The sequence below is a fragment of the Asterias rubens genome, chromosome 6 (assembly GCF_902459465.1).
Source record: "Asterias rubens chromosome 6, eAstRub1.3, whole genome shotgun sequence".
NCBI classification, from domain to species: domain Eukaryota; kingdom Metazoa; phylum Echinodermata; class Asteroidea; order Forcipulatida; family Asteriidae; genus Asterias; species Asterias rubens.
The window spans coordinates 11645129-11672694 of record NC_047067.1 but is presented as its reverse complement, the minus strand read 5'-3'; the positions used below and the strand labels follow the sequence as shown (position 1 = coordinate 11672694).

Genomic DNA, 27566 nt, shown 5'->3' with positions numbered 1-27566 from the left:
GAGGTTTAACCTACAATCACTTTTACTGTTTCTATATTGTGCAGATTTTTCTGGTGTTCCTATGACTTATTTTACGTAGAGGAAAGTATTGAAGAATGATGGAACCCCACTTTTAACATTTGATTGAAAGTGTAATTTATAATTATTATTGAAATGGTGATATTAATAAAATAATAGGATCATTTTATGAATTAATTTTTTTGTCAGTCATGTACTTACTTGTGAGTGAGAATGTCAGTTTGTGGGTAACTTAATCAACTCGTGTTTTTTTTTTTATATTTCAATTTGAAACAAGATATTGTTTAATTAAGACCTGTTTAATTAGCTTACTAAGAAAACCAGGTTTGAATGATGTTACATCATTTGGTTAAATGCATTTTCAAATTAGGTTGCACTTTTCTTCCGAAGAAAAGTTCAGAACAGTTCGTTCTTCCAGGTCTCTTTAAGGTTCAGCAAATTGTCTCGCCAGGGACCACCCAAAACTTACCACACATTTGGCTATAAATCTACTATTTGTTTTCCCTTTGACCTTAACTACTTTATAATTTGGTTATGCAGTGAACTTTGTGTTTGTAGTCGTGTATTGACAAACTATATAAAGTCATAAACGGAGTTTAACCTTTTCATGATTATTGACTCATTCACTGAAAAACTTGTGGACTCTGATCATGCCAAACAGAACTTTTTATTTGTCAGTCATATATTTTGATTTCTTTATTTGTCAGGGTATGTAGATAAGAGATTTTATATGTTGGGTGATCAAACCTGATTATTTCCTGTGTTGGGGGAAAATATCTGGACTGAAAGAAATTGAGTTTTGATGACTTTGTATTTCGCAAAACTCTGAAAAGATGCTCGTCATTTAAATACTTAAGAAAATACACTTCAAAACAACTTTGTGTTATTGGTAATGTGGATGTAGAGGGTGTTTGTTGATTACAGTTTTTATAGAGAAGAAAAACATCTGAAAACTTTGAGAGAGAGAAAAAACATTGTTGACCGTGCACTTAAAACTGAATTTATTTTTGGCATGGCCTTTCCATATTCCTGTATTTTTATTCCACAACCTTTAGTTTGTAGTTTGTTCTGATTTGTGTGGTCAGTTTGCCTCGCTTTTTATGAGACTAAAACACCAAACATGGATGCCAATTGTGGTTCTTCGTTCCAAGTACTTCTGATTGTTGTGGTTGTTTCGTGTCAAGTCGTCGACTCATTAGGTAGGTGTTTCAATATTTTGCAACATTTACTTGTTAAAGGTTGTCATAAATAATGTGTGAAGCAGAATGGTCTACGGAAGTTCCAAAATTGTCACTTCAATTAGACAATTTCACTAATGTTATTTTTTAAAAAGCACCGGACCTTATTGGTTAATTACTCAGAATAAAACATTGTTAGCACAAAAAATTAATTGGTAATGAGCAATGGAGAGCTGTTGATAGTATAAAACAACGCGAGAAACTGCTCCGTCTGAAGTAACTCAATTTTTGTGAAAGAGATAATGTTATACTATAGGCATCTGCTGAAAGTACACACATTTGAGGTGTAAACTGTAAATTAAAATCAAACTTTTAACCATGAGATGTGATTTGCATTGGTATACAAATATTTATATCAAGCTCTTTTCACATGAACGCTGGTAAGCAAATTTCTTATATTTGTGTGCGTTTATAAACATTTAATGCATTTCTTGAGTCTCAAGAATGAACAAAACATGATTTCTGTAAAAAAAATTTAAATTGTTTTTGTTTCTAAAATTCGTTTTCAGTAATCAAGAACTGCCCTGGTAATGTGTACTCGAAAGATGGCTATGCCGAGTGGACGATGCCTGCAGCAGAGGATGATGCTGGACTGGCGTTGATAGTTGAGTGTAACCATCCATCTCTCAAGACACTCTACAAGGAATATCAGACTGAAGTCATCTGTATTGCTGAAGACTCGGCAGGGGATACCGCTACATGCACCTTTAGTGTTTTTATGGGTTAGTGTAACGGTGACTGCTCTATATTCTGATACCCCCAGTATTTCGATACCCCTTTAGTTTGAAATGGCAATCTTTAATCATCAGTTTAACTTCACTTGTCCATCAACTGTGAGTTTAAATAAAGAAATGTACCAATAAAACGTATCTACTTTTCGAGAAAGCCAATAAAGCCATTATTTGATTTCCTTTAATCTGAATGCCCAGTCTGCGAATTAAAACACATTTGGAACATTTGGAAACGTGCATCAAACAAAGAAGTAAGACGAAAATGCAGTTCTGGTACGATACAATGCACAATATAAACATATTTGGTTTGCGGAAACACCATGTGATCTACTTGCCAGGTAGAGTTTGTTCTCCTGACGATGACTTTATTGCGTCAACCCCTTCGTGATTTCAGTCCTGGAATTACACGGAGGACATGGTCTTCGTTGCCCCTGGCCTTTGGCCCATGGAGCTCCTTTAAAAGTATAACATAGACCAACCACTGGGTTGAGAGTCATTACTAACGAAGAAGTCTGAAACTTGGATACAAATTCAAAGGTGTGTTGAAATGTTGGCATTTCTACCGTTTGGTAACCCCTGGGGTTATAGATTCCAAGGAGCTTTTAGAAACAGTATCCAAAGCACTAGAGAAGTAGACCAAATGAGCAGGATTTCTGTATTTGTGGAAAAAATATTGTCTGATTTTTTCCAGGCTGACATAAAAAGACTGAATTCAGCCAAAAGACTGATAACAATATCATCCCTGCAACCACCTCAACAAACAATTCCCTGGAAACCATCACTTTTTCGGGGGGGGGGGGGGCGGCGTACATTTTAAAATCTCACAATGATATTTGTTATGAATTCAGAAAAAAAGGAATTATGTTTCTCCTTCCATTCTTATTGTCCAACCAGCCGATGGTGTAGATTGTGTTGGAAGGAATGACTCACCTCGGTGTGTTTGCTTGGAGTATCGGGATTTCTTCGACCCTTGTTACTGTCAGGACGGCTTCAGCGGATTAAATTGCCAATGTAAGCAATAAAATATATAACAATATTTAACAAAATGTATCAATTATTCTACCAAAGCAAAGTGCATTTTATATTCTTACAAGGAACATTACTACAGAATTGGTGTTTGCTAACAAAACAGTTGCTGGTAGTGTAAAGCACTTTATGTAACCCACCATCTATAGGGCATACATTGACAGTTCTGTAGAAGTTTGAGATCGATTGGCCATCGCTGTCATTTTTCTTACCGATACTGTCCTGCAAACTCAGTTTAATTATGGTTTAATATTGTGATAGGCCTGCTGAATATCGCATATAACATAAAAACAAAAGCTATTAAAATTTGTATCAATTATAATAATGGAGATCGGGATAAACTGTGCAAAGCCTTCACCGTGTGACGCGTTCCGTAGGCTTACTTTTTCGCGGGAAAAATATTGTCATACCTTGTGGCTATGTTGTCTGGGAATTTTATTTTACACAACTCACTACAGAGATACCAAAGTCGAATTTTACTAAAATGATTGAGCAAATTTCGGGCGTTTCAAACGTCACATCTGAAAAATAAAACTTTGTAAAACACATGGAGGTAGACGGTAAACCATAACACAATGACGTCATATCGGCTGACACCCCAAGACGTAATTCTCACTCCCATCACAGATGAAGACGCAGTACAGTGTGGCGTGGCTGACGACCCAGCATCCTGTCAATGCAGCGGCAGCAGTTGCGACTGTCTTAGTGGATTCAAAGGAGAATTCTGTCAGCTAGGTTTGTAAAATTCAGGCTTTTCTGTGAACTTCGAATGAACGTCAATCATTTTCATGTCTCTTCTTTTGTTAACTGTGCGTGAAATATCACCCGAGTGTGCCAGAAATGTACACCGCTTCTAAGTTGATTTTCTTCCTCCATGGTTGTTGTAGACAACTGTTGTCAATTGGAACGGTTATTTCACACTCGTGGTACAATACATAGACGCGGCAGGTCCGTTTTTCCTAACCTATATTGCAAGTTGTTGTGTTTTTGCATTCCCACCGCATTAGTTCATAGCTTGATTCAATATAACCATGCATGTAACGTTCTCAGATTGTGTTGGCCCTATGGTCTCATTAATAATAATAGGGATTATTTTTCCTGCATGGACATTATTGGCTCTGGATTTATCGGTGTTATCTGAAAAACGCAACTACCTTTTAAAATGAAATGTTCACATTTCTGTTGCCTACATCCACATTAACATAGGATTAAAACAATTCGTATGGTAAAAAGCAAAGGTTTTAATTTGTCTTCAATAACTGCTGCCAATATTTTAAAAGATGTGATGGGGGTTTCAGTTGAAAATTTCAGGGCTCTCCACTGCATCAAAAAGAGTTAGGATAACTTTCCGTATGGCGCCACCACTTTTTCACTCATTTTTACAAAAAGGGATATATCAATCAGGTAAATTAGATACTATATTATTTTATTTCGAATGAAAAAGTGGTGGCGCCATACGGAAACTTTTCCAAGAGTTATGATTTGAAAGGTTGACTCTTCATCTGGCGTATTTAAAAATTTGTTTGAAGAAAAATTGTACTTTCCTTTCTCAATATATATATATTTTTTAATGAAAAAAACAGGCCGGATGTTTTTCTATGGACCAGTTGCATTGTGGAAGGACATGGCACCATTTTGTCATGTGTTATATAATGTTTGGGGTTTTACCCATTGTAATTATCAGATTTCCAAAAGCCTGGCATCACTTGCCCTGAAGATGTTTACACTAACGAGGAGTCTTCAGTGGTAACCTGGCACAATAACGCTACTGATAATGACGGGTCGCCAGTCATTCAATGCGACCCCCCATCTGGGTCACTGTTTGAACGGAACTTCGCACAAAACACAACCATCATTGATGTAGTCTGTACAGCAAGGGACGCGGCTGGCAATCAAGGGGAGTGTTCATTCAAAGTCACCATTGGTAAGCATGACTTGATTTTCTACAGCCAATTCAATATCAATTTTCAATTAAAAATTTCTAATTCAACTAGGTTTATTATTAACATCTAAAAAGTTACACGACAGTAGTTAAACAGACTTAAATTGGCATGTTTACATTGTTACAAACTGCAATAAGTAAAAAAAAAAAAACTAACTGATTCAAACAGTAAACCTGAAAAGCGACTAGGCCTATAACCAAAAATACAAGATACTATAGACTGCTCAAAAAGCCTTGTAAAAATGTAGCTGGTGATTAATAAGACAAAAACTAGGCAAGCAAAGATTGGCTTTGAAATTGGACCTCATAACTGTGGCAATATTTACAACAGTAAAAGGAAAACACTTGTAAATAATACTGACGCAAAAAAATTAGAGGAAATACTGTTGGCCTACATGTACTATAATTGACCCAACCTTCAAACCGCAAGTTTACCAATTTAAGAGAATATTGACTTTACGGTTATAGATACTTAAATGATACTATAAATCCATCATTAGTTAGGGGGATAGTTTATTATTTAACAGTCTCACCAATGCTGGAGCACTAGACATTTTATATCGTCAATTACTACTAAGCAAATTGATCTTTGAAGCAGAATTAATACCCCATTCACACATAGACGCCGATTCTACTACGATGGAAATGAGTCGCCAAGAGTGTGGCCACTCGTGGGCCAAATGTGGGAGGATCTCAATGAGCGTGGTTTGATTGGGGTGGGATCTTCTAGGTTTGGAAGCTTCATTCCTTGGTTTCAATAATACCAGAAATTCATAATAATATGATAAATCTTCCAGATCTGGAACCTCCGTTGATCCCTGGCTGTCCAGGCAACATCTACACTACCAATGCCACTCTGGATTGGCCATTAGACTTGGGAGTTGATAACAGTCACCCAAGCCTGGACGTCACCTGTGACCCTGGGCCTGGATTCACGTTCACAGACCCCGTCACTGATGTAGTTTGCTCTACAAAAGATGCTGCAGGAAATATGGCTGAGAGGAACTGTACTTTTCAAGTCTTTCTCGGTAAGTCAGTCCTCACACATTAGTGTGAAAGGCAATCTTCGCATCCGAAATGAAGATATTTGTCCCGTGCAGGGCTCAAATTTTACAGCCCAGTGGTTTCAGTGTTGGGCCAGTAGACTTATGACAAGACAAGTCCAGTTGTCTTGTGGTTTTCAATTGATTAAAGATACACATTCCTCACTGTTTAATATCTTGAAAAGAAACAAATGTTCAAATGTTGAGTCTTAAAAATGCCTTTCATTCTATTGATAAAAAGCAGGCCTGTGAAATCTCCGCTTTATTTAAAGCGGATTTCCGCTTTTTTTCATTTTCCTATTGCGCGTTTTTCTTGCAGGCTCCGCTTTTTTCCTGTTCCGTTTTTATCTTTTTCTTTTTTACTTCTGAAATAGATCATCAGACAGCACGTTTGTCTTAAAGCCTTTTATGGTTCGTAGTGCTGGCCCAAAATTGGGACGAGTTTCCCGATGGCCCAAAATCTGGACAACGGTTTTCCGCTTTTTGTTTTTAATGACCCACTCACAGGCCTGAAAAAGACAGATGTGATCAAACTTTTTCACAGATGTCACAGTTGGTTAAAGAGCATGTTGTTAGGACTCATAATTGTTTTGTTCATTTTGATTCCAAGGTCTTGTTACTTGTTCAAACAGAATTTTGAGCTACAATCCCAGAGTATGTTTTTTTCTTCCAAATTCAATCCCTGTCATGTGGCATGGCACTCATATCCATTTTTCATTCTTCCATTCCCAGCCGATGGTATATCCTGCAGCTCCATTATACCTGAGTGTAGCTGTGATGATTTGGATGCTAACTGCACCTGTATGGTGGGCTATAGCGGACTGGATTGTTCAGCCAAAGATGCCAGTAGTTGTGTGTCGTCTGGTAATCCAGGACCAGGCTGTATATGTGATGGTGCAGGCTGTAACTGCACAGACGGGTTCAAAGGAACCAGTTGTCAGTTAGGTTCGTTATAGCCTTTTTTTTTCATTTTGAACAATTTGAATTTACACAATTTTCAGGTCAAGACTTTGTCTTGATTTGAGTTTTTTTTTTCTTTTTCTCAGCACGAGATCTCAGCAGCAGATTTCGCAACAAAACCTAAAATTGATTTTCATTTTGTACCAAGCAAAAACATGATATCACAATACAAATTAAATTGCTGTGTCAACTTTCAATATCGACAACCCATCTGAATTTGAGTGCTTTGTAACATCAAGCAATCATTAACAATAAAGAATGATATGTATTCAATTTCAAAATTTAAGTTAACAATTATACATAAACTTCTCCTGAATCTTACAGACTTCCAAGCTCCAGTTCTGCATAACTGTCCCTTTGGGATAGTCTATTCTCTTGATCCAGTTGTAACGTACCGACCAATGTGGACAGACGATAACAAGGACTCATCACCAGAAATGTCTTGCTACCCTGAAGAAGGTTCTGAGTTTCTCAATCGAAGGACAGAGGTGACTTGTACCACTCAAGATCTTGCCGGGAATAAAGTCTCAAGCTGTGGGTTTCCCGTTTACAGAAGTAAGTATTATTTGCTCTGCATTTGATTTAATGTTTTTTTTTAGGGTACTGCGGCTGAGCGGACAAGAGCATCATACTCAAGCTCTGGTATTTCTGTTCAGCAGAGTGTGGGTTTGAATTCTGGTCGTGACACTAATTGTGTCTCTGAGCAAGACACTTTAGCATATGTGACCCGCTACGTGAAAATGAGTCAGATGTTGACAATTTCAAGAATTGAGTATGCATGGCTGGAAAGAACACACCAGCAGCAGTAATTTGGTAAATGTCTAAGCTTTGGGGTGTCGCGTTGCTGAGTTACTCCTGTTTGAAATTAGCCAATACATAATTTTTTCTGAAAAACAAATTTCAAGTAAAGTGATGTTTTAAACAACCATTTCACGCGAAAGGATACAAATTAGACATAAGTATGATCACATAATTGTTGTATTCATAGCTTTATAGCCCAAAGGTAAGTGTTCTCAAGGTTAACCATGCAAATAAAGATCTTAAAAAGAAAAAGAAACACAAATGTTGTTGTTTTTTGGGGTTTTTTTTCCCCCCACATTAAACTGTCCATAACTTAATAATGCATTGGGCGACATCTGACTCATTTTCACGTAGCGGGTCACATATTTGCTTTTCTCCACCCAGGGGTATAATGGGCAACTGTGAGGGTAGTAGAGTTGGTTCTTGTGGAATTGATTTAGCTTAGTAGGGCATTTTGTTGCACAGGCTGCATACTTCCCAGGGAGCTGAGATGATTTAAAGGCAGTGGACACTATTTTTAATTACTCAAAATAATTATTGGCATAAAACCTTTCTTGGTGACGAGTAATGGGGAGAGGTTGATGGTATAAAACATTCTGAGAAACGGCTCCCTCTGAAGTGCCATAGTTTTCGAGAAAGAAGTATTTTTCCTCAGTTTTGATTTCGAGACCTCAAGTTTAGAACTTGAGGGTCACGAAATCAACCATCTAAACGCACAGAACTTCGTGTGACAGGGGTGTTTTTTTCTTTCATTATTATCTCGCAAGTTCGATGACCGATCGACCTCAAATTTTCACAGCTTTGTGATTTTGTGCTTATGTTGAGATACACCAACTGTGAAGGCTAGTCTTTGACAATTACCAATAGTGTCCACTGCCTTTAAGGAATTAATTAAATGGCCAAGTGACCAGGAGTTATAATGTTGGGGCCCTAATCCTGTTTACGTAATGAGTGACGTAAAGAGTGACGTAATTCCACTGTAAGCCATAAGCTGGATCTAATGATTACAGTGATCTAGTTTTGGTCTGGACCTGGGGAGTCTGGGGGTCTTGGGTTCCAATGATGACCATTTGATTTTTCTCTCATCCCATTGTTTAGTGTCAGGGAGTGACTGCCCAGGGGATGGTGATAACTGTCTCTGCAGTGGACTGAGGAGATGCACATGTGTGTATGGCTATCTGGGTCCATTATGCCAAGGTGAGTCATCTTCCTATCCATTCTCAGTGGGTTTTGGTTTAGGTGTCAGTTCTAGCTCAAGCCTACATGCTTCATCAAGCCAAGCCCAGCTTATCCTGCTCCTATTATTATTATTAAGGATTATTTATACAGGTTCCTGCCGTTGCTCACCGCCAGGCCAAGCTCAACTACCAGTTAATCTCCAAGGCAGTACCTATAAGCAGCAGCCAGCAACAGAGTTCTCCTCCTGAAAACGACCAAAGTAGACTGATAGAAATATTGGATTTTCAACCACCAGTTTTTCTCAGAACCAACACTACTCAAGAGAGTAGTGTATCTTGTTTTTCCTTCTCCTTTGTGATAACTTTAACTTTTGCTAGTTTTTTTTTTGTAGGTTATTTCTCATTTCTGGCTTGCACGGGTTTTGTTTTTGATTTCCTTTGCTATACTCAATGTTTGTAGTTTTTAGTATTTCCTTGTGTTACTACAGGCCATGTTTTGTGTTTTTAATCGAAAGGAACAAATAAATTCTGTCCACAGATTGCCGGACTTGTCAAAACGGGGGAAGTAATCAAAACGAAGGATGCGAGTGTGAATGTCCTGCATTGCATGATGGTGTGGTCTGCTCAGGTAAGACAAGAGAGATTAATGAGGAAATAGGGGAACAGGGGATAAAAAGCAGGGCAGGGGTCAGTGTAGGATGGTCCCTTATCTCCGAAGAATCAAAGGCCAAAACAAATGAAATTTTGAAATGTCTTGATAGACCAATCTGGTTTATAACCTTAGCGGAACCAAAACACAGTATCAACAGGCCCAATTATAACAACTTGTATTAATGAGCGAAACACAGTGGTCAAGGATGGGAACAGAAGTGTCTTGTGGAGACGTTTGAACACTGATCGATGCGGCAGCTTCTCTTAGACTTGTTTGCAGCTTTTCTTAAAGCCATTATACACTTTCGGTAAACAGTATTGTCCAAGTCCCACACTTGGTGTATCACAACTTATATATAAAATAACAAACCTGTGAAAATTTTGGCTCAATCGGTCATCGGAGTCGGGAGAAAACAATGGGAAAACCCACTCTTGTTTCCGCACATTTTGTCGTGCCATGACATGTGTTTCAAAAAAGAATCCGTAATTCTCGCTATCGAGAATTGATATTGTTTTAATGTTTTCTCAAAAAGTAAAGCATTTCATGGAACAATATTTCAAGAGAAGTCTTTCACCATTACCTTCTGTAAACCCTGTAAATTATTTGTAAATCTGTGACCTTTTTTTTTTCTGTACCGAAAGTGTATAATGGTTTTAAGATCTAGGAATGAAAAGCCGGGTCAAATCTGAAGAGGAGTGGAGCCTTGTTTCTGTACATCCGAGACATTTAAGATTTGTAAATGTATCAAATTGTACTTTAATTATAATTATTTTTTTTTTACAAGACCATAGTCTGGGTGATGTAGATTACATAAACTCCTCATTCCCTTGCCATTATCCTTTTAACATAAGTTTCAATTATTGAACGTTAATGTGGTTTTTTTTTTGCAGATTGTTATGAGGCAACTGCTGACCACTGCTTGAATGGCGGTACCTTTGTTGCCGATACTTGCAGCTGTGCATGTCAAGATGGTTGGACAGGCAAACACTGTACTTTAAGTGAGTCAGAGATACATCCCTAATGTTAAACAGAAGGGGGATGAAAATAAAAGAAATTACCCCTGGAGTAATGTGCCAGTTCTGATCCATCTGAACCATCTTGCTGTTATGTTTTTGGTGTCCTCATTTTAGTGACTGACTTGACATCCAGATGGTTCTTTTATTTTTAGGTACAGAACTTGTCAAGAAACACTTGAAGACGATCAGAGTATACTGTTTGAAACATCAATACCAAACCGGCTCTTTTCAGAGCCACCTCTCCTTCAAAAGAGATTTTACTCATGGTTGTACCGCAAGTTTACTATTCATATTTATATTTATAGTTACTCTTAAGAAAAACTTGTTAATAAAATTGATCATTTTAAAACTGTTTTTTCCCCAACCAGAGCATGGTGCAAGGTGTGCAATCTCCTCTGCTGGTTGTTTGTGTGACGGCGATGGCTGTTCTTGTAACAGTGTCTATGAAGGACCCATGTGTGAAAGTAAGTTCTTGCACCTCTAGGTCTCCAGTTCGAATCCCACTGGGGGTACTACCTGGATCTGGTTTTCAGTCTCTATCGAATTGCCCTAGTGTCTGGACTAACTCTCTGGTTGTATCCCACAATTGAAATTTAATTCCTTATTGTCTTTTTCCATGGGGTTCTTGGCTAGTATTAGTCATTAACTTTGCTTTTCTGAAAATCCCCTAAACTTATTTCCTGTCTAATAATTCTTCTATCATATTTAAAATATTGTTCATGTCAGTTCTACAAGTCACTGATGTATGACATTGGGCTGTTTACTTAATCAGAACTTATCATTTTGGTTTTACTCCTAGAATGATGTGTGATAAGTCACTGTATACTCGGTGGCATCCAGTTCTGCGAGAAAAAACTCATTGTAGGGGGATTCGGGCCTATGACCCCTGCATTCAATCAGAACTTTTTAAAACTGTGTTATTTACTTGTTTTCAGTGTGCAAGCCGTGTCAACATGATGGCTGGGATCAAAATATGGAAACGTGTGAATGCCATTGTCCTGGGTTCTATCAACCCCCACTCTGTCAAGGTACTGAGAACGTTTTCTTGCTATCCAACGATGTCATGTATCAAATTTAGCTGTGAAAGAGTATGAAATAAAATGATCCTTTGCACAGGTCTCATAATTCAAAAAATAGCACCCCTCATCCTGTTGAAAAACAGGATGAGGGTTTGATGCTCCCCTCATGGTGTGATGATATACTATTTAAAGTCTTTTAATATTTGAGTGAGAATTTACCTCTTTCTCAAAAACTATGTTACTTCAGAGAGAGCCTTTTTCTCACAATGTTTTATACTATCAACAACTCCCCATTGGTGTTACCGCAAACTTTTCTATATATAACTCCCCATTGCTTGTTACCAATGAAGGTTTTATGCTATTATTATTGAGTTTTAACCAATAGTGCCCAGTGCCTGTATTATTTTGTTATGATACCTCTCATGTGTACTATAGAATGTGACTCCAACTCCACCATGTGTCTGAATGATGAAGTATTTGACCCTAACTCTTGTAGCTGTATCTGCAAAGATGGTTGGACTGGAGCTAATTGTAGTCAGCCAGGTTAGTACAAGAAGAATCATAATCAGTATCTGAGAGTTCATTCACTAAGCTTGGGCGATATCGATTTATTTTAGTCACGATATATCGCCGACAATATATCGCGATATTCGATATAATCGCGATTAATGAAATTTGACATCATCAGTCTTCAAACTCCAAGTGAAAGTTGTAGAAGAGACAGTCATAGCTTAAGAGAGGTGTTCTAATGACCTATTCTTCTGGTTTTACTCCAAACCTATGGGGTGCAAGATGTTTCAGCTAGCAAATACATCGCGATATTTAATCGCTATTGCGATATATCGCGATTATCGCGATTATCGCGATATATCGCGATATTTTGATTAAAACCAAATCCATCCGATATCAAAATCGTTTCAAAATTAATATCGCGATATTCAATAATATCGTGATATCGCCCAAGCTTATCATTCACTTTTAGAGGTAGAATGTTAACCTTGTCGTTGAATCACTAGGTTAATATTGTTGCGAATGTTCGTCTGATGTCTACTACAGTTTATGTCCACTCCGTTTGTCTGTCTGTTTTTGTTTCATTGTTTTGTTTTGTATTTTGAATTTTGTCTTCCTTGTTCAATACTTTAGTATATTTTTTGTTTGTGTTTAAGGCATTCTGTTTATAAGCTTCGCCTTCCTGTGTAATGCCTCCACGTGTTAGTTTTATTGTTTCAATTGTTATTGTTTTTTCTAAAGTGATTATCCTTGGTGGAAATAAATGTTGATGAATTGAATTGAATTGAATATGCATGGACTATTTGATAAACTTTCTAATTTGCATATAGTTTCCTTTTACCAGTGGTGTTTTAAGGAGGAGACAATTTTCCCCCTGCAGCCAATTTGTCATAGTTTGGAGAAAACCTTGTTTGAAGTTGAACTTTTTTTGTTTCGAACACTGTTTACCGTTTAAACATCGACAATTTTCCAAGGATGAAGGTAAAGATCCTAAACCATGCAAATAATGTTGTTATTTGAATCACAGTACATTGAATTAATGAGTATACAAAAAGGTTTCCTTCTTGAAATCTACTCAAAGGAGGTCTGTGTGCAGCGCGTTGTGTACAAACCACCAATGCTAAAACGACAATTGCTGTTTGTGAAAACAAAAACAAAATTCTTGGCCACACAAATTACCTCTTCTTGAATACAAAAAAGTGGTCTTTTTTGGCCATGTGCCAAGCTTTGTTTTACAATGTAAATCTTGCCAAATATAAGTGTGGCTGTTCCTGAAAATGATAGAAAGTGCACTGGGAGTTTGGTGAAACTTGGGGAAAATGTTGATGTCACTAGCATTCAAATGTGTAGAAACCCTGATTTGCCAAAATGCTGAAAACATTGACGATATGCACTACATTGACTTAAGAATAAGAATGAAAGAAGTTGCTTCTTTTGTAATACGAAAGCTATCAGCAGTTCCTTGCATGGTTTATTTATTCGATTCTTAAATGACCTTGACATACACTATGCTTGTAATTTTGGTGTAATATTTATATTTAGAAGGCTTGGTTATGCTTTTATTTATTTCACAAATAATTTGGATTCGTGAAGTTGTTTGGTGAAAGGTTTTATTCAATGCAGTATTAATAATGACTTTTGGAAATGTTTACCCTTTCATTTCATTTTTTATTTCATTTATTAATTTCACAGAAAAAATGCAAAATACAAAAATAAGAGTGATATTAAGAAAACATAAACATACACAAAAAAAGTAGCACCCCTACGGTTTAAAAAAAAAGTTAACTAAATCAATATCACAGTAAATCTCCTGATGCTACAATTTATGAAACAGAAAATATCAAAGGACATTATGGACATTAATAAACATGGCTTACAGTATACCAACATGAAAACTAAATAAAACTATGAAAGATCTATGAGCATTTTAAAATGCAAACTTGGTAAAAGAGAAATTCTGGTAGTTTACAATGTAAAAAGCACTATGAATATTGTGATAAAATTTTTTTTTACCAACTCTTTTTTTTTAATACTCTTTTACCACCCTGCGATATTCTAGTATCATCCTTTGCAAGTCAGTGTCCAACAGACATCATAAAGTCATTAGAACGAGGGAGTGAAGTGGTGTCTGTCTCTTGGCTGAATCCTGTCATTAATGACGGCACTGGCACTCCTGCAGCAGTCGTTTGTACCCCATCAAGTGGCAGCGAGTTTCATGAAGGTACCACTGAGGTGATGTGTACAGCGACAGTTGCCTCCAGCGGGCTAACTTCATCTTGTACCTTTAATGTCTTAGTAGGTAAGACACTATTAAATTGAGAAATATGTCAAACTTGATAAATGCCAGACAATTCGCTCAATGGAAGAGCTTTATAATAGTTTACTGCTTTGTTAAAGGTAAAGTAAACCTTTGTGTTTTGAAACTGTTTGGTTATTCTAATTTCATATAAATGTATTGTATAAAATAAACCTAATATGTGAAAAATTCTATTCAAAAGGTGGTCGTGTTTTTTCGCAGAACATCTGGACTAAATTATGTTCACACAGGAAAATAATCCATAATACAAACATACAATCTGAGCAATGTACATGTTCTTACAATATTAAACGCTTCTCAAATTCAAGTTTTGGGACAAACAAACTGATATTTGTTCACATAATCAACATCGCAGTGAAATGTTTCTCAAAATGCTTTTCACTTTCGAAAGATGCTGTAGACTTCTAGCCCACAGTTTTTATTGCCTTTAATTTTTAGAATAATAATAATAATAATAATAACCAATTCTTATATAGCGCATTTCACAATAAACCGTATCAATGCGCTTTTACATTATTCCCCTGGTCATTGGGCCAATAAACATCCCTTTAATCTTTCTCAGCTCCCATTAGGGAGTATACAGCCCCGAGCTGCCTTGGCGCTCCGAAGCGCTGGGCCAGTCTTATCCTGCCCAAGCCCCATATCCATCCATTGAACTTTTCTCACCACTAACATCACTTGTACTGGTTGTCAGAAAAAGTTTGATTTCAAATACACCTTCTTTAAACAGCTACCTGAGCGGAATGTTTTCACCAGAAATGGTATTTTTACTTGTTTATAATGCACTTGTTCACCATTTTAATGTAATTTTGATATGTGTACACTTCTGAACTTTTCGTAATTATCGATTAAAAAAATCAGGCCCCTACCTAAAGGTTTTTGGAAAACTAAAAACACTTCTGCCGTTGAGAGCGGGCGTCAAAGGACAATGCCGCTGACGTCATTTGTGGGAGTTGCTTTGTTATACATCCACGCTGCAACAAAGCGGCTTTATCTACTTATGACGTTTTGAGAGTGATTACGTAACGGGGCTTTTTGCAAATCTCGCAGAAAAGCTCTGGACAAGGGCCTACAAAATGATTGTTTTTTTTACACAATTGAAACCTATATATAATCATATGACTCGATTTCCTTATTCATCGAAAACATTTTAAGTGGAATTCAGTAAAGTTCACGACTTGACATTTTCGTTCAAGCAGGTTTTTAATTACTGTTATCTTGTTCTTTTCTGCAAAAGATTACACAGAGCCAGTCTTATCCTGCCCAAGCCCCATATCCGTCAACCACCAGCGATGGCTCCAGACCTCCAAAGTAGCCTGGAAAACCATCCCAGCGACTGACGACATTTCAGGAAGCGTCTCTGTAAGCTGTATACCGCCGAGTGGCAGTGCGTTTGATCTTGGGGAGACGACGGTGGTATGCTCTGCATTCGATGATGCCATGAATATGGGGTGGTGCCAGTTCACTGTGGAGGTTAATCTACGAGGTAAGTGGGGTTTTTCCCTTCAATTTTGTTTTCATGTTTGGAGGGTTTTCTTTGAAGAACTTGATATAGAGGATGTTAATTTGTGAAAAGTCTTGGCTGAAGAGATTCATCCATACACCACTTTGTGTAAAGCACTCTGAGTATATACTCATTACTTTCCCAGAGTACTGTAAAAACATCACAGGCATATCATATAGAAAGGTTTGCGGTAACGCCATGTAATGACTATCTCTAATGAGTTAGGGTGGTTCAACTCGACAATTCGATCAGTATGCTCTGATCATCTTCTGGTTCTCCAGAAGACGATCAGATTATACTGATCAAAACGTCAAGTTGAAACCAACTGGAGCTTTCTCCAGAAGGCGATCAGAGCATACTCATTAGAGATAGTCATTACGGTGTTACCGCAAACCTGTCTATATCGTATTTCCACCATGCAAAGTTAAAAAAATCCTACAGGCATATTACTTGGGTGGGATTCGAATCCATGACCTTTGTCATTCTAGTGCATATGTCTTGCCATTAGACCACCAAAATTGCCTGGAAGCTAAAGGCAGTTTAGATACTATATTTTCAACAGCAGTTGAAATGCAATGGGCATTTGGTAATTACTCAAATCAATTGCTGGCATAAAAACTTTCCTGGTACCAAGAGAGCTGTTGATTGTACAAAACATCGTGAGGAATGGCTCCCTCTGTAGTAACAAAGTTTTCGAGAACGAGGTAGTTTGTCACTCAATTAATAAAATACTTCAGGCCTAAAGCTTTTTTAAGTACTAAATCACACAAAGTGCAACGAAGGTGTTTTGGGGTTTTTTTTTTCCCCAATATTTTTTCTTGACCAATTGAGTCCCAATTTTTACAGATTTGTTGTTTTATGCATATGTTGGGATACACCAAGTGAGAATACTGGTCTTTGGCAATTACCAAAGGGTCCAGTGCCTTTAATACATGTTAAATTTGCAACTGGTTAAAGACATATTTATAAAAAAAGACATATTTATAAAAAAAGTTGTTACCTACATGTATACACCGATGTGTGTAAAGCTCTGCTTTATGTTGTTTATTCCCCAGACTCCCATGAGTTTCCAAAAAGTTGTTGGAAGTGTTCTGCTGATGAGAATAAAGCCGGGCAGTGCAGTTACAACGATGATGAGGATGACTATGTTTGTTTCTGTCCAGCTGGTTATACCAGTGTCAATGGCTCTTGTGAAGGTAGGCAACCTAATTGGCTATTCAGAATAGTTAATGTTAAACGAAAAATTGTGGTTTTTGGTTTTGTTTTTTGACTCACCCTTCCCCAAATTTCGATTTTTAACAATTTAATGGCTTTATAATACTATCTAATGACCCTTTGCACGCACGTCACACGCGCTGACTGTGCCACGCTCACCATTTTGGTGGTCAATAGGTTTACGTGTAAACACCACTGCACGCCGCGTCACCTAAAATGTGCACTTCACTGAATAACGCACGGTGAAATTGCCCACCAGTATGGCGCGTCCAAGATTATTCTGATGATGGCGTCAGGTGAATTGGGTCAATACACTTAAGAACAAGATGCCTCAAATAAACCTGATATTTGAGCTCAAAAGTCTCCTATATCAGTTTTTTTAATGGCTTTCCTGGCTCAAACAAATGATTACCAAAGGTGTCCAGGGGTGGATTTCACAAAGAGTTAGGACTAGTCTTATCTCGAGTTAGGAAGAGTTACTAGTCCTACTTTAGGACTAGCTGTACATTTTTGATATCTCTCAGGACTAGTCCTAAGTTAGGACTAGTCCTAACTCTTTGTGAAATCGACCCCAGTACCTTTAACAAATAGAAAGTGTCTTTTTTTTTTCTTCAGATATTGACGAGTGTGCAGATATGCAACGATGTGATGATCGAGCGACTTGTACAAACACCGACGGAAGCTTTCGGTGTACATGTCATGAAGGATTGTTCTGGGATACTGTCACATGCAGAGGTACTAAAGATCATTAGTTTGTCTGTTAAAGACACAAGTAACATTTACAAATACAAACAAAGTACATTATTTTTCTTTTTTTAATTTATACAAGTTCACCCCAAACCGGGGGTCAATTTCATAGAGCTGCTGAAGCAAAACAAATGCTTAAGCACGAAAGTAGCTTTCTTATTTTATACATGTTACTGGCAAAAATTTCATGCTATATACAGTGCTTGTGACTGGTATTTAGCTGTTGTTTACTTAGCATAACAATTGAGTGGAGTCTTGGCCGGTAATCTGATTTTACTAAGCATGAATTCTTTTGCTTAAGCAAAGTTTTGTGCTTAAGCAGCTCTATGAAATTTGGCCCTGGCTAAAGCCACTCTTGAGAAGGGCTTACATGAAGAAGGCATTGAAAGTGAATAAGTACTAGTGGAGCTGAAGGTAGGAAACTATAATATAGGAACTGATATTTTTCTTAAAGCAATCTAGATTGTTGGATGGAGGGAAATATGCATCTGGCAAAGAGTTCAAAAGAGATGCAGTTTGGGGAATCAACGAAGAGTTCAACGAAGAGCAGCCAGATTTGTCAAAAGCAATTATCGCAAGACCAGTAGTGTAACGGAAATGCTACAGGACCTCAAATGGGATACACTCCAAAGACGCCGCACCATAGCTAGACTTACTACACTTTACAAAGAATCTCACTCCATAACTCCATCCAACATTAGTAATCTTCACTGCAACCAACGGAACAGACCCACAACTCGTCAAAATCAGACCCTAAATTATAACACCATCTCATCAAACAAAGACTGCTACCGTTACTCCTCCTTGTATCCAAGAACTATACCAATCTGGAATTCACTCCCGCCGCAAGTTAAATCAGCCCCTGACTCTAATAATTTTAAGTCCCTCCTTGTTAATATAAAACTTGAGTAGGGAGCATGCATGCATGAGGGTCTGCACGGTTATAGCCCAGTGGCTGCGGTTTGGGCAGTAAAGACAAGACAAGACAATCAAACCAGCTAGAATTGCTCTTTGTTCCACATCTCAAAGCTAGAATGTATGAGTCAACGACAACCAAAAAGCTTTGTTTTTTCTCTCTTTTTTTTCTTCACATTTTGCATTTGAAACTATGTCTGGGTGGAAAAACTTGAATAACAAAGTTATCTTTCACAAGTTCTGCTTGATCTTTCACAGAGTACCCTCACACTATGCATCCTGACATACCCAATCCGACCGGAAACCAGCGTAAGTCTTTTATCTTTAAACTTGTTTAACACGTCCTTTTATTATCACAACAAAAATGCTCGATCGAAAGAAATGATTGACTGTTACCTGTATCAACCCCCTACCTTACAGGGCTCACCAGGACCAGGGGTCGATTTCACAAAGAGCTAAAATTGGTCGCAACTGCAAATCAGTCGTAGTTGCTTAGTAAAGTGTGATGTCACAATGCAAATCACTATGGTGATACTGAAATTTGTCTTACGATGGATTTTATTGCTTTGTGAAATCGTGCCCAGAACTCTATAACTGTTAGTATAAGTTGCCCCCTCCCACAGGACTTCATGAATATGAACATGCCTAAATATAATAATGGAAATAATAGTATCATATAGCACTTTTACACAGAAAAGATACCACATTGTATTGTATTGACAACAATTATATAAAAGCAACCAACCATTTACACTGCAAAGGAATGAGAATGAAATAAATAGCCTAGTAAGCACAATAAGTATGGAAAAGGTGAGTTTTAAAGGCAGTGGACACTAATGGTAACTACTCAAAATAATTATCAGCATAAAACCTTTCTTGGTGACGAGTAATGGGGAGAGGTTCAAGGAAAAACCATTGCGAAAACGGCTCCCTCTGAAGTGACGTTGTTTTCGAGAAATAAGTAATTTGATTTCAAGACCTCAAGTTTAGAATTTGAGGTCTCAAAATCAAGCATCTGAAAGCACACAACTTTGTGTGACAAGGGTGTGTTTTTCTTTCATAGTTATCTTGCAACTCCGACGACCAATCGAGCTCAAATTTTCACAGGTTTGTTATTTTATGGTTGAGATACACCAAGTGAGAAGACTGGTCTTTGACAATTACCAATAGTGTCCACTGTCTTTAAGCGATGTTTTGAATTCAGTAGGTGAAATAGCATGACGTATTTGATAATGTAGATTGTTCCAAACGTTTGGAGCAGCCGCATCAAAACCAAGAGTGTCTGGTGTGTGGTGGATGGGAGAATCCTTGTGAGCTGGAATCATAATATCAATTTTGGTATATTTTGGTCACTATTTTTATTTATTGGGCTTTTTATTATTTGAAGCGCCACTGGAGAAGAAGTTTGCGATTGACATTGCCATAGCAGAGGAATCTCTGTATGGATGTGACTGGAGTGTGAATCAGATGACGGCTAGCTGTCAAATGCTTCTCAATACATTCAAGATGAATGTGAGTGAAATAATTCTTTGTATCAATCGCAATCAATAGCTACATTTATAAGTGGCGCTATATTCCAAGGGTCATTGCTCATGGTTGCAGTACAGTAAGTTTTTGTAAACAGGTGAGATTTGAGTGACATCTTGCTAATTAGTCAAATCAAGCCCCTGGTTATTGAGTTGCACAGGGTATTTGGCATGGTGCAGCCCCCATCTTAGGAATTCTCTGTGTTGGAGTCTTTGTAGATCTAATACGGTACTATTTGAGTTTATACCACATGCACTTTTTCACTTTTATATTCCTTCAACAGAGGGCTTTGAACAGCAGTCTATGCTTATCACACATTCTTCTAGGGTAAACAAATCATAAAATAATATCGTATGTATGCGCATATGCATTTTGTATGTTTGTAGTTTTATGTAGTTTTACAAAAAATATTTGTCTGATTATGTGGTTGGCTGATTGTGTGTGTAAATTCATCCATGTATCTGTTTGTTTATTTTTAGTATTACCTTTTTGTTGCCCTTTCTGCCAAAGTATTGTCACTTTATTCAACCATTGCTTATTATTTCTTTTCTGTGATATATTTTTTAATATATGATTATGCAGATTTGGAAAAACTATGAGTCATTTTCATCGTCGCTTTCAAGAATTGATGCTGATCAGTCTGATATGGGGTAAGTACATAAGCTTATAAATTGTCAATTCAGTATTATTTCATATCATCATAAAAATATAAAAATAAGAAAAGGTCCCGAAAATAAAATAAAAAGATGAAGAAATGTCCCCCCTCCCCCAGAAAGAAACAAAACAACATAATAAACAATGATGCGCATACAATTAAATAAGTGCAATAATGGACCAAACAGCTTGCACCTGCATTTTCAAACTCCACCCTGCGCCGATGTACATTTTCTTTCATATTCGCCCTAAATTATATTCTGGTTCTTGTCCAGTTCAAAACCAATAATCCAATCTTAAAATGGAACAAATAAATACAACATGATAAAAGGCACACTTTGGAAATAAATGCTCAATGCTGATCAAAATTAGTAGAAAAATATCCATTAAATTGAAATTACTTAATAAATTTTGTTCACTCTCTCCTCTAACAGGGGAGGCAGCATTCCCCACACAGTGGTGTATGACTACAACAAGATGTCTGAAAGTGGGAGAGCTCTGTCAGCGCAGGAGTTTTATGAGCAAATCTTGGCAGCGGATGTGTCTGCAGGCAGGTTGGGTGCTCTCAGACTAGTTCCTGACTGTGAGAGGTGTAGCCCACCCAAGGGTAAGATTGAAAAACTTGTTTGTCTAAACTTTGTTTGTCCCAACGAGTCCCGTCCGCCACTAACTGATCAGTCAAAAACAAAGTAGTTAAATGGCTTATTTATGTCCTTAGGATCACAGAACCTTTGTCAAGAATTATTGTCAAGTTTTGGAAACAGTTTTTGAATCTTTTTTACAAATTTGTCTGCCCTCAGAAAGTCAGTAAGAATATTATTAACAGACCTCTTTCCTAATTGATTGTATTATTGTTGTTTTGTTTGTATAATGTTTAATTATTTTTTGCTATATTGCACATTACCGATACTATTGTTAACGCTGTGATATGTGATATAGTTACAATATGAATAGCGTACCTAAATGCATAATCATTATAATAAATAAAATAGTCTTCAAAAATCAAATCCACTCCTGCCTTGTTATACCATTGAAAGGCCCTTGCGCTCCACAAAGATTGTCCTGCTTTTTTTTTCTACGAGTTAAAGCCTTATGCAATCAAATAAAAAATGTTTTTTTTTACTGATAAGTCTATTACTGTAATGATCTCAATTCGATGAATCTATATACTATAGATGTGACCAATCTGTGCGGGAGCAGCCCACCTACATGTGGGGATGGGTACAGCCTACAAGAAGTGAGACCAGACGATGGCACCTGTTATTACACCTGTGAATCCCTTTGTGTGACTGGGTACTGCAATCTGGGCTCCTGTATACACAACCCGCCCTATCCACCCCGGTGCAGGTTAGTCAAGATGTTTTCTGTCTAATGAAACAGGGCTGGAATAACACGCAGGCCATAGCCTCCGTTGCCCCTGGTGTTGGCCTTGGTGCCCTTTTAAAAATAATGCCCATTGATTTGATAATTTTCCAATGGAAGTGTCCTTTACAAAATGAAAATGGCATTGCCTTTTCAATATGTCCAAAAATGAAATTCCTGGCCTGTTAAAGGCATGATATTTGGTTGATAAAGAAGCAGACAATCATTGTTTAACTTAGGCCTTTTCACCTGAGGCAGCTTTTCCAGTCAAGTTGTAGGCAACCAGTGCATGCAACAGTAGAGGATCATTTTGGTAGCACATGAGTAACTTTTCAAACATTGTCTAGACTATCCAAAAGAAAAATATTTGAACATTCAAACGTGAATGCCTTTCTTTGTGGAAATGCTTATAAATTGCCTTGTGTGACGTTGCTCTAAAAACTAAATGAATATCAAGTTAACCCTTTAAAAAAAAATCTGTGAAATATTTCCATCTGAAGTCGAATTTGACAAGAAATAAAAAGTGCATACAACTGAAACATACGGACATTTAAGTTTCTTTCTAAAAATTGTGCATGGCTCTTGGCTATGTTTGCCTGGCTCACACAATGAATCAATAAGCCAAAATATTCCCTAGTTATGTATATGGATGTAATAAATAGGGTAGATGGCCTTAGCTTTCGATCCAAACCGGACCTTCTTCAGAGGCAAGGATGTATATATGGACTTATAATTTACATTGAGATAACTGCTACATCAGTAGTTTTCAAGTAACTCATAAAATGGCCAAACAGTAATTATAGCTTACTGTGACTTAACCGTTGTTAATAGACTGGTTAGGTCTATATTCATGATACACAAACTAAAGATAAACCCAAAGAGTCTGCTGCCATGTAGTGTCTCAGGGGGCCCAGTGGCCAAACCAGACTTCTTTTTGTATTCAGGGGGGGGGGGGGGGGGGGGCGCAAGCTGAATCAAAGACCCCACCCTGCCCACCTCTGGTTACACTACTACAAGGGCCAGCCCTAAAATAGTTAGTGATGATGCAACTCTCTACAGGAAGTTGTCAAGTACTTTTTTGTATTGAAATTATGGTGACAGATGGCCCACTTTATTTGAACCCATTCTAAAGAGCGCACTTTAATGCGCTTGCTATCCAAACACAGTAATGACAGGTGTTCAAATGACCTTTTGCCTCCTTACTGAGGAGTTGATGGTTCGATCTTTGAAATGGTTTTTGTTTCACCTCTTTTTTTTATAAATGTATTCTTTTGTATTTCTCTGGCACGAAAGTATCAGTACAAATCTTTTGAAATAAATACATAAAGGCAGTGGACACTACTGGTAATTACTCAAAATAATTATTATCATAAAACCTTCCTTGATAACGAGTAATGGGGAGAGGTTAATAGTATAAAACATTGTGAGAAACAGCTCCCTCTGAAGTGACATAAGTTATTTTCCACGAATTTGATTTTGAGACCTCAGATTTAGAATTTGAGGTCTCGAAATGAAGCATCTGAAAGCACACAACTTAGTGTGACCATGGTGCGACAAGGCTGTTTTTTTTTCTTTCATTAATATCTCGCAACTTCGACGACCGATTGAGCTTTAATTTTCACAGGTTTGTTATTTTATGCGTATGTTGAGATTCACCAACTGTGAAGACTTGTCTTTGACAATTACCAATAGTGTCCAGTGTCTTTAAGAGGGGAGTTTAAAAACAAAATGTATGGTAGTGTATTGACAGTGCTTGAGTGTGTGTCATGAAGGCATCGGTTTCAGGGACATGTCAAAAATGTTACCAGGTCAGTCCCTTAAAGGCAGTGGACACTAATGGTAATTGTCAAAGACTAGCCTTCACAGTTGGTGTATCTCAACATATGCATATAATTAACCTAACCTGTGAAAATTTGAGCTCAACCGGTCATCAAAGTTGCGAGATAATAATGAAAGAAGAAAACACCCTTGTCACATGAAGTTGTGTGCGTTTAGATGGTTGATTTCGAGACCTCAAGTTCTAAATCTGAGGAAAATTCGTGGAAAATCTCAAAAACTATGGCACTTCAGCGGGAGCCGTTTCTCACAATGTTTTATACCATCAACCTCTCCCCCATTACTCGTCAGCTAGAAAGGTTTTATGCTAATAATTATTTTGAGTAATAACCAGTAGTGTCCACTGCCTTTAAGTAAGATACACCATGGTGTGAAACATTTTGTATGCACTAGAAGACCGCTCGGACATGACAAACGGTGGACGTTCAGTACTCGACGCCATAGACTTGTGGGATTCTGTTATTTACAATTGTTCACAAAGCAAACTATGTTGACCCTGACACCTGTATCAACATTCCACAAAAAAACAAATAAGCACCTAACATTTTTTTTCTCCACTGCTTTGCAAGGCACTGATCGATTGGATTTCAGCCACAATTTTTGTCACTTATGAGACACACCATTTGTATACAATAATACAATAATAAGTATTACAACACAAACAGATTCTGATTGTTTCTATAACTTTGTGTTAAAACTATTTTGAATAATACAAATGTCCCTTCATAAATACCTCAGACTATTCGCTATTCCTATGGATGGAGAGGGCGTCACGTGGGGGTGTTTAAACGGTTGATAAAGACCAGCAAGCTGTTTATAACCAGTTGTTTTCGGATACTACGCGCTAGTCTTGGTGCAAGATGTTTCTTGTTACAGGCGATGCAGGCACTGTCGGTGCATTTGCCACGCTGTGTGTGAAAGGAAAACAAGAACGTCTTGCACTAAGACTATATACGCCCATGAGCGGATCCGGAAACTGTCGTCTCGGTCATAAAAATGCAACACACGGACGCACAGAGCTCAAGCACGTCGGAAACGGATAAGTTTTACAAAGTTTCTTACTTTATTACGCCTTTAACCAAGAATGGGAATGAAAGAGTAGTGACTCGTTCTTAAACGGCCGTTTAAAACCTTGCAGGGTCGTTCCCGTGCTTTATCACACGGCAACAACCTTGGCGGTTTTAAACAGCCATTTTTTAAAACCTTGTCTTATAACTGTTTTAATAGATGTCCATCGGACACTAGCGGGCCACAGTGTGAGCCAATCCTAGTCACTGATAGCGGAGGCGACAAGGACAAGACGGAGAGCACCTTAAATATCGCCCTCATTGTTGGTTGCTCCGTGGGCGGAGGCTTCTCACTCATAGTGTTCCTCGGTCTGACTTCTCATTGTCTGAAACGAAAGAAGTCGGAGGGCGTGGTGACACGACATCAACAAAAGTAAGCAAAAATTTCAGGATTAAGATTGTCCTTGAAGGAATTATTCATTAGTGATGTTTGCAGCATTGCATGGGTGTTAAGAAAGATAAATATAAATAATAGTAAACTTGCGGGTACAACCATTATTAGTAAACCTCTTTTGAGGGAGTGTTGGCTCTGATTTTAGAGGACATGTTAAGGACATCCTATACTTTACTGCATGTTGGTATGGCGATACAGCCATAGCCGAAGCCGCCAATTGGACACAGCCTACCTGCTTAAAAGGGTGGTAGTTATTAATTAACTGTTTTGTTAAAGGGAAGGTATATGTTTTGTCAGTAAAAGGTTTTGTTAAGAGGCCTATAATAATAATAATGAAAATTCTAATAATGAAAATTTATAAGGCACCGGTATCCGCCATGACTGACGCTCATGGCGCACTAACAAAAAGAAAAGAAAGAAAAGAAAAGAACAACAAATTAATCACAAAAACGTGAGGAAAACAGGTGAGTTTTTAAGCAGGATTTAAATACAGTCAATGAAGAAGACTGACGAATTTCAAGCAGCTTTTGATAGTATTAAGCATTTTGAGAATATCTCTTTGGTGTAATGTGGTTATGCAAAAAGACAAAATATGTTTTTATGCATAAAATTTGAATTTAAGAAACATTACTGTCAGTAACGCTTCTCAAATTGTGTAGTCCTGTTAGGGATTGTTCTACCTGTGTGTGAACATAACAATTATCTGCAGTCCGGCGATATCTCAAAAACGCGACCACCTTTTAAAATGAAATTTTCGCATGCTAGTTTCATTGTATACAGGCCTATATACACCCAAAATATCCTTTGCCTTTAAAAAATAATTGTGCATCTTCCCTTTCAAAAATCAATTAACTTAATAAAAAGAGGGTTTTTTCCCTTCCAATTCCAGCAGTCACATCAACGCAGAGTTTAAAATGGAGGAGCAATAGTTGAGAAGAGTGGCTTGGGTTACCATGGCAGTGACAGCTGATAAAGTGAGGATGGAAATCATTTTTGCTAGTTGCTGAACAATAAAATAAAAAAAAGGAAAGGTTGGTCCTTGCTCTTTGGATTGGAAGCATTGCCTCAAAAGGCACTGGACACTATTGGTAATTACTAAAAATAATTATTAGCATAAAACCTTACTTGGTTACGAGTAATGGGGAGAGGTTGATAGTATAAAACATTGTGAGAAACGTCTCCCACTGAAGTAACATAGTTTTTGTGAAAGAAGTAATTTTCCACGAATTTGAGTCAAGCATCTGAAAGCGCACAACTTCGTGTCATAAGGGTGTTTTTTCTTTCATTATTATCTCGCAACTTTGACAACCAAATGAGCTCAAATTTTCACAGGTTTGTTGATTTATGCATATAATTGAGATACACCGAGTGAGAAGACTTATCTTTGACAATTACCAGTGTCCAGTGTCTTTAAACATTATGTTTCAATAGGAACAAACAAAGAACCGTTCTTAAATGATTTGTATAACACTGTTTGACAATTAATAAAAATAATTGTGACCTTGTGACAAGCAATGGAAAGCTGTTGATAGAATAAAACATTGTGAGAAACGGCTACCTCTTAAGTAACAGATTTTTTTTAAAGAAAGAGGTAGACCGGCAGCCCAGAGCACTTTGTTTAAATGAACGAGGTACATTACATGAAGTCATTTAGTTTTTGAGAAAGAGGTAATTTCTAACTAAAATAACAACAGACTCCTAGTTAGAAGTCTTTTATTCCTTTTTGAAGGCACACAAATTCGTCCAACAAGGGTGTTTTTTCTTTCATCATTTTCTCGCAAATTCGATGACCGATTGAGGCAAAATTTTCACAGGCTTGTTATTTTATGCACATATGATGGGATACACCAAGTGAGAAGACTGGTCGTTGACAATTACCAAACGTGTACCTTCC

General features: G+C 37.5%; 1 protein-coding gene across 1 annotated transcript; it reads left to right on the top strand.

Annotated features, from left to right (window-relative positions):
- Positions 1-1138: 1138 nt before the first annotated feature.
- LOC117291355 (neurogenic locus notch homolog protein 1-like) lies at positions 1139-26809 on the top strand. Its single transcript, XM_033773004.1, has 25 exons — positions 1139-1217; positions 1766-1978; positions 2882-2998; positions 3641-3748; positions 4698-4937; positions 5753-5983; positions 6731-6943; positions 7283-7513; positions 8858-8956; positions 9476-9565; positions 10480-10587; positions 10974-11069; positions 11541-11633; positions 12060-12167; positions 14194-14433; positions 15689-15937; positions 17011-17151; positions 17786-17905; positions 19091-19141; positions 20220-20344; positions 20942-21009; positions 21448-21620; positions 22189-22360; positions 25439-25651; positions 26562-26809. The coding sequence occupies exons 1-25, from the start codon at positions 1139-1141 to the stop codon at positions 26599-26601; spliced, it is 3618 nt and encodes a 1205-aa protein (XP_033628895.1). The 3' UTR covers positions 26602-26809.
- The last annotated feature ends 757 nt before the right edge of the window (positions 26810-27566 follow it).

Excerpts from the sequence above, each read along its gene's own strand:
- LOC117291355 (XM_033773004.1), top strand. The coding sequence starts at position 1,139 with ATGGATGCCAATTGTGGTTCTTCGTTCCAAGTACTTCTGATTGTTGTG. Across the intron at positions 8,957-9,475 it reads TCTGGGTCCATTATGCCAAG|ATTGCCGGACTTGTCAAAAC; the intron begins GTGAGTCATCTT and ends TTCTGTCCACAG. Across the intron at positions 10,588-10,973 it reads AGGCAAACACTGTACTTTAA|AGCATGGTGCAAGGTGTGCA; the intron begins GTGAGTCAGAGA and ends TTCCCCAACCAG.